The sequence below is a fragment of the Geospiza fortis genome, unplaced genomic scaffold (assembly GCF_000277835.1).
Source record: "Geospiza fortis unplaced genomic scaffold, GeoFor_1.0 scaffold163, whole genome shotgun sequence".
NCBI lineage: Eukaryota > Metazoa > Chordata > Aves > Passeriformes > Thraupidae > Geospiza > Geospiza fortis.
The window spans coordinates 1,684,274-1,697,618 of NW_005054401.1; the positions used below are offsets into that span (position 1 = coordinate 1,684,274).

The window sequence follows — 13,345 nt, forward strand, 5'->3', positions numbered from 1 at the left end:
TGCAAATATGAATTAAATTCCAATCTCTTTCTAATGCTGAGAGGTACATAGGAGACCAGAACAACTATAAGAAGTTTAAGTACATTTTATTAACAATGCATCCCTTTGATAAGACTACGCTTCAGGAGGCCTTTAATGTTCATTGACACGAACTGTACACAGTATACAAAAAAAAAAAAAAAGAAAAAGAAAAAAGGAAAACACAAAAAAAAATCAAGATGGGCAATACCATTTTGGGAGAAGCCTCTTTAAATTATACACAGCTCAATGCAATATTCTTACGTAAAATATATAAATACTTTTTCTTTCTATGTTACAGGTATACAATATAAATCAGATTTCAATGTCTGTTCAGTGACCTACAAACACTAGAACCTCCAAATATGTAGCAGCGTATTACTAAACAAAAAAATGACCACACAGGACAGGGAGAATAAGTATTGAGATTTTTCTTGATCCCTTCCCTCAGATCATAATGATTAATCCAGATAATGTCTTGTAATGCAGTTTTAGGGATGCTGACAGCCCAGTATTTGAACAATTTTTCGATTAGATTTACAAAGTGTAAATTTGAAGGAACTTTTTTTCCCCTTTAGACGTAGCATCCTGTGCTGAAACACCCTATTCAGTGGCAAAATGAAGTTACAATTTTTGGCATAAATTACATTTTGCAAATAAAATAGTGTATTTTAAAATGCAGCTCAAGCCAGAGGTGCAATTTCCGCATGCTGTGGCACTGCTGTCCATCTATGCTACAAAATTAACCTAAAGAAAATCCACATTCGTTAATGACTATAAATCTGTTTAAAACAAAACTATGCAGGAAACTATTGTGAGTTAAACAAAAACCAAGGAGATTGGAGACCTCCAGAAAAATAAAAACATGGTTTCCAGCATGTCCTCTGAAGTCTTTTGTTGTTGTAAGATTTTTTGTATACCTTTCATAAGGACACAGTAATAGAAGTGTGAGTTAAACAAAAGAAGTTGCTGAACCTGCATTCCCACGGCTCCAGAGCAGCTCAGAGCGGGACTGGGGGGAGGTTAGCGGGACCTCAGAGCCTGGTGAGAATTCTGCCGCTGTGATTGCTGCCCCTGAGCTCACCATCACTTATAAGCTTCGCCAGCTTCCTGCTGCCCAAACCGCCAAACACGCAGTCCAAGGCACAGACTACAAATCAGCAACTCTTCTATCTCTCACCAGGTTTTGGTTACAGTGTATTTCTCCTGAACAGCTACCTTACTCTTCGGACACCTAGGAGAGGCACTTTGGTTTTGTTTTCAGTCTCAGTGGAAACCACAACTCCCTTTCCAGACCACTATGTGTGTTTCAAAGTGAAATCAAAAGGACAGGATTCCCAGAGGTGCCTTACAAATGTTTATAAGGGCAGCTTACCTCAGTGTGCTGAGCCACTGCGCCCAAAACTAGTGAATTGTTTAGGACTCCACTTGTGGAAAAACCACCACCACCCCCCTGCAAAGAGAGCGCGTTTAGGGCATGTTTGTCAGACGTCAGTCAAGCAAGAGCTGTCAGATGAGGAAAAGCAATTGTTTCAAGCACAACATGCCAGGGGCCCCACATACAAGTTGGGAACTTCAAAGCCTGATCATCTCCAGCTCCAAGTGATGTCCACAACAGCTGGGAGTGTTCTGCATTTCTGGATTTCAGAGAGGTGAAAAGTTCTCCTTCCCCAAAAGGAGACACTGAGCCCCTAGGCTCATCCTGCTTCCCTCGGTGGAGAGGACTGGGCCCTTGTGGAGATGCCTGGTGTGGGTCAGTCGGCTCTCCGCTCCTTGGAAAGGGCCCACCTCTCCCCTGCCTGTCAGAGCAGACACAGAGACATCAGGCAGCTGCTGCTAATTGAGACTGGTTCCACAAGCAGCCTCTCCCTCCTGGAGCAGCTCATGCCCTCTCTGAGCTGTGTGAGAGTTCCTGAGGAGTTTTCTTTGCCACAGCAACCGAAGTGCCTTTGTATACAGTGTAAGTGAATGCTACACACGTTACCGTTTATTGAGCATTATCACCAATCACTCAGACTGGAAATATAAAAAGTGGGGGGTCTGTCAGCTTCCCTAGGAGAAGTGGAAGAGATTTTTTATTAGGGCTAATGTAAGCACAATCATTATGTACTACAGCTTTCTTTCGACGTTTCTCATGATACAAATAAAACCCCAAAATAAGGACCTTGAAAGGGACATTAAAAAAAAGAGAACTATAAAATTAGAAATTCACAGTTTATAACTAAGCCAATATAAATTTCCTTCAATAACAGTATCCCCTTCATCTGCCAATTAAAGTGAAACATCAATGTGAGCTTAATGTCAGTGTGTAAATTAATTTTCTAGAAATGTATGTTATGTACAATACAGACTTAACATCCTTGATGCATACTTGTTGAAATCTACTGACACTCATACAGTTTCAGAAGAAAAATCACACTTTATAACTGAATTTGCAGCCATAATTTTTTATGTCAAGTTTCTGTTGTCATGGATCCCCACACAAGCATGTTATTCAGAACACATGAGCATTTTGGGATGGAGATTCTTTCAAAAGTATATTTGTTTACCTTTCTATAATCAGAGGCCTTCCTACGATGCTTTCTACATTAAGTGCTATGGGTTAAACTTAAGAAATGAAGAGAGGTGGGTTTTTTAAATACAGGTGATAAAACTTGTTTATTTTGCCTTAACTGCAGAAAAATAACATGGAGTTTTTCGATGTAACCCCATTTAGTTATTAAAACAAATCTCTTCTACTCTAGCCTAACTGAGGTAGTGTTTGAAACTACTGTATAACATACGCTATCCCCATTCGTGGGAAAACTACATTATCTTCCTTTGGAGTTTATACCACTATTTGGTCTACTATGATTGACATTTTGGTTTTACAGAAGCATTTATTTCTCATGACCAGAAGCCCAATAGTTACTGGTGTGGTGTGTTTTCTAAGCATTTCAAACATGTCTTGCCACACAGATGTATTATTTATGTCAATGACCATAGAAGAGTTCAATCAGTTTCTTTTTGCTCCTTTCAGTGGGAACTCATGAAAAGATAAATCTTAGGAACTAAATTTGACTATGAGCAGCAACTTACAGTCTGCTTTACCAGGACCTGATGGTATGCAGTGCACATAAGAATTCAGTGAAGTGATAGCTGCAAAGCAGTGCTTATGTGATGTCATGAAATTTCTGATAAGAACAAATAAATTCTACATTTCACTAGGAATTGTGTGTTACCGTTCACAGGACTACTTATTGAAATCTCCAGTAGCATAGCTAGTAAGAACAGAGATATGAGCATCAGGATAAATTTCACTTAAGTATTAATCTGACAATTATAAAAAATGGTAGGAGTGAATGGATAAAAATACGTTCTACTCAGTACAGTCCAGCTGAATTATTCACCTATATCAAAATCAAAGGGTAATCCCCTCTATTACAGGCATTCTAACAAAGGTGGCCATGCTACTGTATATACACATTTGCATATATTTATACTACCTTTAGATAAAGGCTTCTGAATCTTTAGATCCATGATAAAAGTGACAGGGATTCCTACTATTTTTTTTTTAGCTTGCACTTACTAGTTTAGAAACGGCACTAGTAACATGATAGAGGCAACTACTTCAATCATTACCAGTCACTGTATCATTTAACTTTTGCAACAAGTCTTAAATACCAGTACAAAATTATAAGTACAGCTGCTCCAAAATTTGTTACTTAAGGCTTTTCACTACAATTATTAGTACTATCTGATGCTTGATCACTAATCCATTGAAAATTCAAATAAACCTTTGTTTTTATAAAAAGCTGTTTCCGTGGAACTTGGAAAACACTCATACCTAAGTCTCCTCACAAAACCTGCAATGATGAAATGTCTTCAAGTTCAGTTTATACAATATTTGCTTATCTGATACAAATCATGCGTTTTAAAGGATTGTAGTTGAGTAAGACCCACATTTGTACTATATGAGCATGAGTGTAGAAACTGCAAACACATGCATAGTATTCAGGGAAAACAATCTGATTTCAGCATTTTAAGGTTTAACTGACTTGTTTTGAAAATCAAATTGTAGTGAAAATCCTTAACTGGTTCAGACAAGATACATGTATGTAAATGCAATGAAATCGAAGAGACTGCTAATAAAATGTCTTAAAACTATAGCAATATTAAAATAACTTAATGAAACCTCAGATTCAGAGGCATTTCTTTCTGTCTGAAGTTACAAATCCCCAAAGTAGTGTTATAAACAGTACAAAAATCAACAGAGAAGGGCTAACATTAATCCCCTGGTGCCCACAACCACAGCATGGCTCCCCATTGCTGGCAGTGGAATGCACCCCCATCTCTCTGATTCCTGGTGTCCAGGTTTAAAAAGCAAGGCATCATTCTGCTTCTCTGGAACAGAATCGGAAGTCAATTAAAAACGTCTCTGCAAGTTGTCCTACTTCATCATAGTTTATGGTAGAAAATGAAATGAAAACTTGTGGAGGTGTTCAGTGCTTGGCTCTTGCATATACTGGTAATTACTATTATTAAAACTAAGGTAATGTCTAATAAATCCCCAAAGGGCTCAAATGACTATGCCAGTAATTGGTTGAGGAAGAAAATGTTTTCAGTTCAGTCTTCAGGTACCAGTAGCTTCTGGAAGGTTTCGAAGATGATGTTCCAAACTTTTTATCCAGTCAGTGGGAAGTTGTCTGAGCATTTCAAAGTCCATATGCAGAGCACTGCCTGAGCAGAGGTCAGGACTCGGCTGATGCATCAATTACAGGCTGTTGTGTTGGCGTTGCCAAAATAGCCTCTGCCTCCTCATGCATCTAAAAGGGAAGGATGGAGTATTAATGTTGCTAGAGATTTTACTCAGGAGACATCACAAAATGGCTTCCTTTAGGATGTACCTATCTGAAAGCATCTTTTACTCAGGACATGGAATCTGCACCCAGCCAGCCATTTTGGTACATTCAGTGCACCCTCCACTCACCTGCAAGAACTGAACATCTTGAAACAGCTCCTGGATGAACCTTCGGGATGGAAGTCGAAATGTACAGTGTGCTAGCAAGTAGGACACCTCAGAGTAAAGGCATATGTCATCAAATGCTTGGGGATACTTCTCCTTAATTCTGAACAAGAGAATAAACAAAATTTTGTAAGTCTTGAACAGATTTCCATTGTATTAAAAAGACCCCAAACTTTCCAATAAGATGTCATCATTAATTCTTCAGTAATAGGCATTATAAATCCCAGAACTGACACAGTAAGAACATCACAACACACAGCATTACTTTGTACAGAACCAGAAGAAATCTAAACTAATGAGATGAAACAGAATATATGGCTTTTAAGTTGTACAGAATTACTGTGATTGCCTAGGCTTAAAATAACAGACTTGGAAAGAGAAGAGTGTATCAAATAATTGGCATCCACATGTACAGCAGTTATAAATAATATTTTAAATCTGTAAGCATTTTTGAAACTAAACCACACATTTCTGCATTTTCTTTTAGCAGTTGTTGGTTTCCAACATCAGTAGCCCAGAAACCTACAGGTCACAACATTTAGTCCCTGGATTTATATTCCCATATTTAAGTATTTTTAAAAAATAAATTATTTTCAGGAGTTGTACTCTTGCTTAAAGTAGAGCTGGGTTTCTCAAGAAATCACTTTTGGTTTGTTATTGTACTTATCTATTATTCAGTAAAACTAAAAAAGTATTTGTTTCTTTTATCTACATGCTACACTAGGTATGTAATTACTACAGTTGAATTACTGATTTTAAAAGGTTTGGTTAAGAGTAAAATACTGAACACAGAGCAACGATTTTAAGATTATTTGTTTACCTTCTACATTACATTCAATCTATCTGCCTGACAACTTTTGAGAAGTGAGGTTATTCACGGTCCCTGAGACCTTAAGAGAATACTTATGACTAAGTGTTGCTAAAGCACCTGTAATGCATTGAACTTACGTCAGGAGTCCAGTTTCGTGGCCCTTAGTTCCAACTGAACTGCTCAAGTTGATAACTAAACGTAAGACCTCTTTCCGCAGAAGTATCCTGCACACTGGTGTGTCATCTGGGATTGACTTTACTCCTGGAAAAACAAATAAAACAAGTGTGGATTTAAACAGAATTGTCTTTGACTCAGCTAACCTTGTACAATAAGTCTGTTTACGCATTTTGTACACACATGAACACATACATTTACATATGTATTCTGAGCTATCAAAAATATTTCTATTGAAAGTAGAACTTAGAACACCACTATTTTCAAGACTTTAAACAGTCAACCTTTTAAAAAAGATTTCTACCATTTCAAAGAAAAACCTGCAAGATAAAGTTACAGTGGTATTGTTATCACTAAAGCATGTTGCAAACTGGATGAGCTTCTATCAGATAGGGGAGAATTCAAAAATCAGCTACTTTGTAAGAAACCATCATAATTCAAAACATAATATACAAATACATAATAAAGCACCTCTTTTCAGTAATTCAGTAATTCTTAGATTTTTTTTTAATGAAAAAAAGACAATTTGCTTGTAATGTCAGGTATTGAATAATCTGCAGAAATGCTGTATAGCAGAGGGAGAAGAGTTTAGAACTGTATTCTCACACCTGGAGATGGATGATGTTTTTATTCAGATTTGTTTTGTTTTTTCTCTGATAAAGAGCATTAATTTGTTGCAGTGTACGTAAGTGAAATATAATTTTTTCACAATGCCTAAAATATACATTACTGGTCATAGTTTCTAATAATCATAAGGCTTTCAGACTTACCTAACACAAGCTCTGTACTCTTGGTGCTGCTGGCTGAACCATGGGATACTGCATCACTACAGCCTGAAATTCCAGAAAATTTGGAGGAATGCACATCTAAGTGATGGTGAATGCTCTGCCCACACCAGTCAGTATATGGAATGTCTGAAAAATCTGACATAAACAAGATGTACCTTTGTTATTCACACTTTTCCTCAATTCACATGCTTTCATTATTTTTCAACAATTGCAAACATGCAAGAAGCACTAAGTACTATGCATAAAATCAGTTCAGAACTAGATGGTGGATTCAGGACAAATTATATTCAAACTCTTCCAAAACTGATATTTAAAAAAAAAATCTTAAATCCATTAGTGGAGTCTTTTCCAGACACTGATGGAAGCCTAAGAAGGCATGACACATAGTACTGATATAGTTACTGATATATCCATACTCTATTTTATGTAACACAATAGAGATGCTCTTGCATGTGCAGACTTTTTTTTGTTCACACAACTGTCACAGGTGTTTTCAGGAAGGGCTCTGGCAAGAGCCAGGCTTTGCTGCACCTGTAACTACAGCTGGAATTTTATTTGCCACCCCTTCTTGCTACTAACTCAACCTCCAGCTTAGCTCTCTGAGCCATTCCTCACATTTGTGCATCACTCCCTTTGCCAACATTGCTACTAAAAAATGTCTAACAGTACTGTAGAAACACTGAGTGCTCCTACTAAAGCATCCACTACTGGATTATCTTTCCATCACAGGAATTGACAAAAGGCATGTAACTGCAAACTCTGCAGAGAAGGTTAGAAAAATTAATTCCAACTCTCATCTGAATCTCAAAGTATGAGAAAAGATGACTAAATCCCAGAAATTACAGCTCAGCTTCAACAGACTCCACAGATTTCCTTCACTGTATTTTATGGCACAGACTTGATTTGATGTCAGACTTTTCATTAGTTGAACAGCAAGTGTCAGTTTTCAGAACACGCATTTTAAGTACTAAATAAGGTTTCAAATTTTTTATTTTGACATGCTATTAGAAATACTAAAGAAACATGCAGACTCATACTCCTACTAATACTAAAGAGTGGAAAGCTGGAAATGACCATAGCAATACTACTGGTTGCACAATAAGCTTATCAGAGAAATAATTTTAAGATCAATAGTCAGGTAAACAAAAATGCTACCAGATTATTTAAAGACAAACAAAAGCCAGTATGTTCTCTCAGTTTTATCACACTTCACCACAAGGAACACTAACCTGCACGATTATAGGAAGAGCTCACTTTGGTGTTAGGCTGATAACCCAGAATCTGAACGCAGACACAGTAAAGACAGTTCTCATCTGTGTGCTCCTGAAGCCCTGTGTCCTCTGTACCTTCTAAGAACTGACAGGCATCTGAACGGCTGGTGTTCATTATTTCTGTGAGACTGATCTGCTGGCGGAGCATCTGAAAAGGGCTTTTGACAACATCACTTGCACCTGATGGAAGACCTGTAAATAAGATTCAGTTATCAAAAAACCCCCAAAAAACCAAGCAACCAATGCTAACTCTTTCAATTAATTTCCACTTTAAAGCCTTTTAAGGCTGGGGATGGAGTGCATGTGAAGACCTACAGGGTGTTTTTTTGGAGTGGTTAAGCGCCCAAGATTGTTAGCATTTGAGAAAGAGACAAAGATTTAGTTCCAACTTATTATACATAACAAAACATTGCAAAGGACAGAATTCAACCTCTAAGTACACACACTGTAAGAAGGTAAGTGGTAAATCCTGACATGGTATCAACATTACTAATACCCACATAACACCAATACATTACCAATTTTCATGTGTCAAACCAGATTAATACAACGATATACCAGATGTTGAAATTACACATGGACCAACGCAACAATAAACACAATTTAAAAAACTGTAACTTAGTGACCGTGACAGGAAGAAACTAGACTCAGCAATGCAGAAACAAGCAGAAGACACTTTAGTGACATGCTCTTCCCTGGGTGGAAAAAACAAACAAATACAGTTTTGAACAAGAGTTACTTTACACTGAAACGTAGCAAACAACAGAGACACACTTCGAGCAAAATCACCTTTGTATATAATATTAAAGGGGAAAAAAAAAACCCAGAAATGTAGGACAACAGCTATCCTAATAAACTATTAAAAAAACAGAGTCAAGCCTGCTTTTTTTCAGTTGAAAAAACACATACTAAGACCCTACAGATTTCTGACTTCTCTAGAGATACATTCCAGAGCAAGCCAGGCATTAAAACACTTGCAATTCTTTCATCCCATAATTTTCACTGATCAGTTATCATGGACACATCACAGAAAGACAATTTACTTTCTGAAATACACATCTAATACCATAAGTTCCTATAAATGATCTTGGTAATCAAAGGGAATATGTGGGATTCATATTTTTCTAAACTTAAATTTTGTTACTTCCTGTAATACAGCATCACTACCAGATTTTGAGCAGCATCAGCTCACGTTATCAGAGATATGCAGGTTTTCCTTCATTTTTTTAGAGCAGGACCAAACTTTGAAGCAACATATTAGCTCAAACTAAATAAAACAGGGAACTAATGGACTACTATCCTGATTCCAGAACACAGTCCTCAAAGCTTAATAGCTAAAATGATGTTTTCTGTAAAGAAAAATTAACAAATAAATCAACAACCCACCCAATATACCAATAAACAACAGAAAGCTACAGGAGAGGATTAAAACCAGTACCTCCTGCATCAGATGTGAAGACCCTAGATCCATGCTCATCAAATGGAGGTGTAGTTTTCTTCTGGAAATATGGGGTTTCCTTTACCTGGAATACCCAAGTAAAAATTAAAATTAACAGAGGTGATAATCAAACACAAGAAAAAAAATAAATTTTATGAGGAAATTAAACCTTGCTTTTCTTTCACTTCAAGAAAAACGCATCATTAGAGGAAGAAATTAAGAATGAGCTCCTGAGTACTAAAGAAAAGCCAAATATCTGTGAATGAACATTATTGACAAAGGCTCATGAAGAGTCAGCAGATGTTAAAATGGTGGTGACACAGGCTGTAAGAAAACCAGTGACCCACAGTGGCCATTCATAATCTGTCCATGATCATGCTACACCACTGGAGATCTTGGGAATGAAGTACAAAAACAACCAGGACATCTAAAATGCTGCCTGTAGGATGTGGAGCTCAGGCATGTCTCAACTACAAAGAGAGCTGAGAGAAACAAAATGAGGTAACAAATATCCCACAATGACTTGAAGGAGAAAGAAAAACTAGTCATTTCACAAAGGAAAAACAGAAGCAGATACATGATTTAACATAATATGGCTCTATGTTTTGCAATTTTTTGAGATTGATAAGAAGTTTATTTAGATTTGAAAGGCAAATATTAAGTAAGATTAACATAAGGAAGACCACTTTTACCTTTGACAGACCATGTCCTGATTTTGATGATTAAGTAACAGAGTATTAAACCCTATGATGCATCAGTCTGTTAAATAGGAATGTGTTTCTACCAGTAGAAAGAAGAAGGGATTTTCTGAGATACTGAAAATAATCTGTTCTAAGCTAAATATATGTATGTTCAAAGATAAGACAATATAATTTAATACTATAATGATATATATAAGAAGAATCTATTATTTAATACAGACCATGGTAGCAGGGAGTTAACTGTGTGATTATACACATAATTTATAGGTGGCTGATAAACATGCCAATTATTGGTTGGCTAAAGCAGAATTAACGAATGTGCACAGACTATGCTAATTTTAGTATAAGAGCCAGATGTCAACTAAAAATCTTATGACAGCAAATTTGTCAGCAAAACCACTGTTTAACACTCCTCTAACACTGTCTTTGCCATTATTTGCCTTAAAACAAACCAGCCTAGCGATCTTGTGTAAATAAGTGAGAAGAACAGTTAGAAAAGAAACTCTAGCTCTCCAAAATGTATTTCTTTAAAGTACCACATCCGTTTTTCCTCATTTCTCTAGATTTAATCTATTCTGATGAAAAGGCAACAGCTAACTGCCTTTCAGTATGAAAATGCAAATGAACCAAATCAGTTGAAACCTACATACCTGAAATATTTCGTTGATATCCACTGGGAGAGCAAGGCCAATGTAATCATCAGAGCTACCATAAGCAGCGTTAGAAACCATGGAGCGAACAGAGGAGGAACGCTGAAGTGTGTTTTGGTTAATAGGACTTAATAAATCTTCTTTATCTAACGAAGCATAACTTAAAGCTTTCATGAACCTGTAACATTGAAACAAATCACAACTGCAGTTACTCTCTCATTCTGGCATGTTAAAAGTAAAAAGGACTTTTAAGGTCCTTTTTACTTTTAACGCTGACACAAAGACCATCCTCATCCTCCCACTGCAGATCTCAGAGCTTGTTAGGACAAAATAACAGCTATAGGCTCATTGCTTTTTCTGCCTCATATTGTCTTGCATGGTTTGGCAGTTCCTGGCAAGTGCTTTATAATTCTTGATACAGGAACTCCTGCCCATCCTGCAAAATCATGTATTTTCTTCAACATCGTAGCTTTGAATATTTACAGCCAGACACAGCCAGTAAAGCTTTGGGTTTCTAAACTCCTAACTACCTGATTCTGAAATCTACCTATGCACTGAATGTGTATTTCCTGGATACTCACAAACTCTGAGCTGAGCAGGCGCATCCCTGCAAAGGCACACCTTGAGCCTACCAGGAACATTTTTTCTCCCATACTCCAAAGGAGCCACCCAGTAGGGTAACCCAAGCACAGAGGAAGTATTTGCTCAACATGAATGCACAAAGAACAAACTTAAACCTGTGAGCGGAGCTGACTGGACAAATAGCTTGAAGAGCAAAGAAATAGAATGGGAAAATCAGACAGGAGAGAAGCGGCTGGAGAACAAGACCTCAGTGGTGACCAGAGCCCTGATGATGGAAATTTCACATTTAGCCATCTGTCATTTTCTTTCTCATCAAAGAGAAAAATCTAAAAATGTTTCTGATAACCAATCTATGTAGATGGCCTATATGCCTCCTAATAAAGGCACACGTCAGGAACAGTGAATTTTTATTGCAAATTATGACATACTGGAGGGTAAAGTGAACACTGGATTTTTTGACTTTTTGCCTTGGAAGAAGTTTTCTATCTACTTTTTATTTGGGCAATAAAGTGTCCTCTTATCCCTACAGATGGGATTTATATTGAGATAAAATTATATTATCAAATTTGACCATGGAAGAAATGATTATGTAATGGAAATGCACAAAGTACAGCTGAAAGGATATCAACAATTTTCTTGTTGGTAGTTCTGACCAGTGCTAGTGACAGTAGCAGTGGACTCACAAAAGAAATCAAGCCAAACTTCATAAAAACAAGGAAAAGACCTTGGGTTGTGCCAGAGGAGGTTTAGATTGGATATTAAGAAAAACTTCCTCACTGAAAGGGTTGTCAAGCACTGGAAGAGTCTGCCCAGGGAAGTAGTTGAGTCACCATCCCTGAAGACATTTAGAAAACATGTAGATGTGGCACTTAAGGACATGGTTTAGTGGAGCATTTGAGCATGTTGTGTTAATAGCTGGACTCAATTTTAAGGGTCTTTTCCAACCTAAATAATGGTGTAATCGTGAAACTCAAAAAGTTATCAACTGCATTAAATGCTTAATAATAAAACATTCTACAATTACTCTCAACATGAATTGAAGATAGAAGTTTTAATTCCAAACGTTTGTCCCTGCTTTTCCTAGAAAAACGAACAGATACAGCATTAGTAGTGATAAACAGCACCAAGTTGTCATGAAAGAATGTCTGCAGGGGATAGCTGAGAGCCACTATCAGGATCCAAAATATGTGCGTTAGTATTTCTGGTAGGTCTTTAAATACAAAAGTGGGAAATTTATCCTCACAAAGAAAAAGGCTTTTTAACCTTCTGAAAAAGAGAACAACTAAAAACATTGCAAAAGTAAATCTATGACTGTTAGTTGCTACTAACGCATAAATCTGTCAATAAACCATAAATAAAACTTTTCAGAAGACTGGCACAAAAATTGATTTGGCAGTTAAAAAGGACAGAATTTTTCTTTCTAGTTTGTTTTTAAAAAGCAGCTAGGGACAGTTTTAGCTGGACCAGTAAACATACTCTGAATTTATTCGTAAATATAATCTGAAATTGTAAGGACCATAATTTTTCAGTGGGGACACACCATAACCACCAAGAAAAACACATGTACTAGTTTTACTGCAGTCTTTCAAATCAATTATATTAGCAACTAACACAATCTGAATCTCTCTTTGAATATGCATGTCTGCAATTATTTAACCTTCTCAGAGATACAAGCACTCCAGACATTTCAGATCAGTGTTAAGCAGGTCAGCTCAAATACTTGACTCTATCCACTGACACAAGAGAACATGAACAGCTAAGCACCAGGAATAGTCAGTATGACATTGCATGCAGGATCAAAGTCCACTGCAGCAAGGCTGCTCTGCATATCAAGGGCATGACTGCAAGGAATGGTAAAACATTACTTACAGACATTACAGAACCTGTACTACCACTGAAATGACACC

At 36.9% G+C, this 13,345-nt stretch overlaps 1 protein-coding gene across 1 annotated transcript in view; it reads right to left on the reverse strand.

The window, feature by feature from the left end:
• Positions 1-70: 70 nt before the first annotated feature.
• The window catches only part of RICTOR (RPTOR independent companion of MTOR complex 2), a 58,887-nt gene continuing 45,612 nt past the window's right edge, over positions 71-13,345 (reverse strand). The window contains exons 30-36 of the mRNA XM_014309098.2: positions 10,857-11,034; positions 9,506-9,590; positions 8,026-8,259; positions 6,779-6,931; positions 5,972-6,095; positions 4,988-5,126; positions 71-4,823 (exon numbers count right to left, since the gene is read on the reverse strand). Coding sequence (XP_014164573.1) covers positions 4,749-4,823; positions 4,988-5,126; positions 5,972-6,095; positions 6,779-6,931; positions 8,026-8,259; positions 9,506-9,590; positions 10,857-11,034 — 988 coding nt within the window. The 3' untranslated portion in view covers positions 71-4,748. The remainder of the gene's footprint in view (positions 4,824-4,987; positions 5,127-5,971; positions 6,096-6,778; positions 6,932-8,025; positions 8,260-9,505; positions 9,591-10,856; positions 11,035-13,345) is intronic.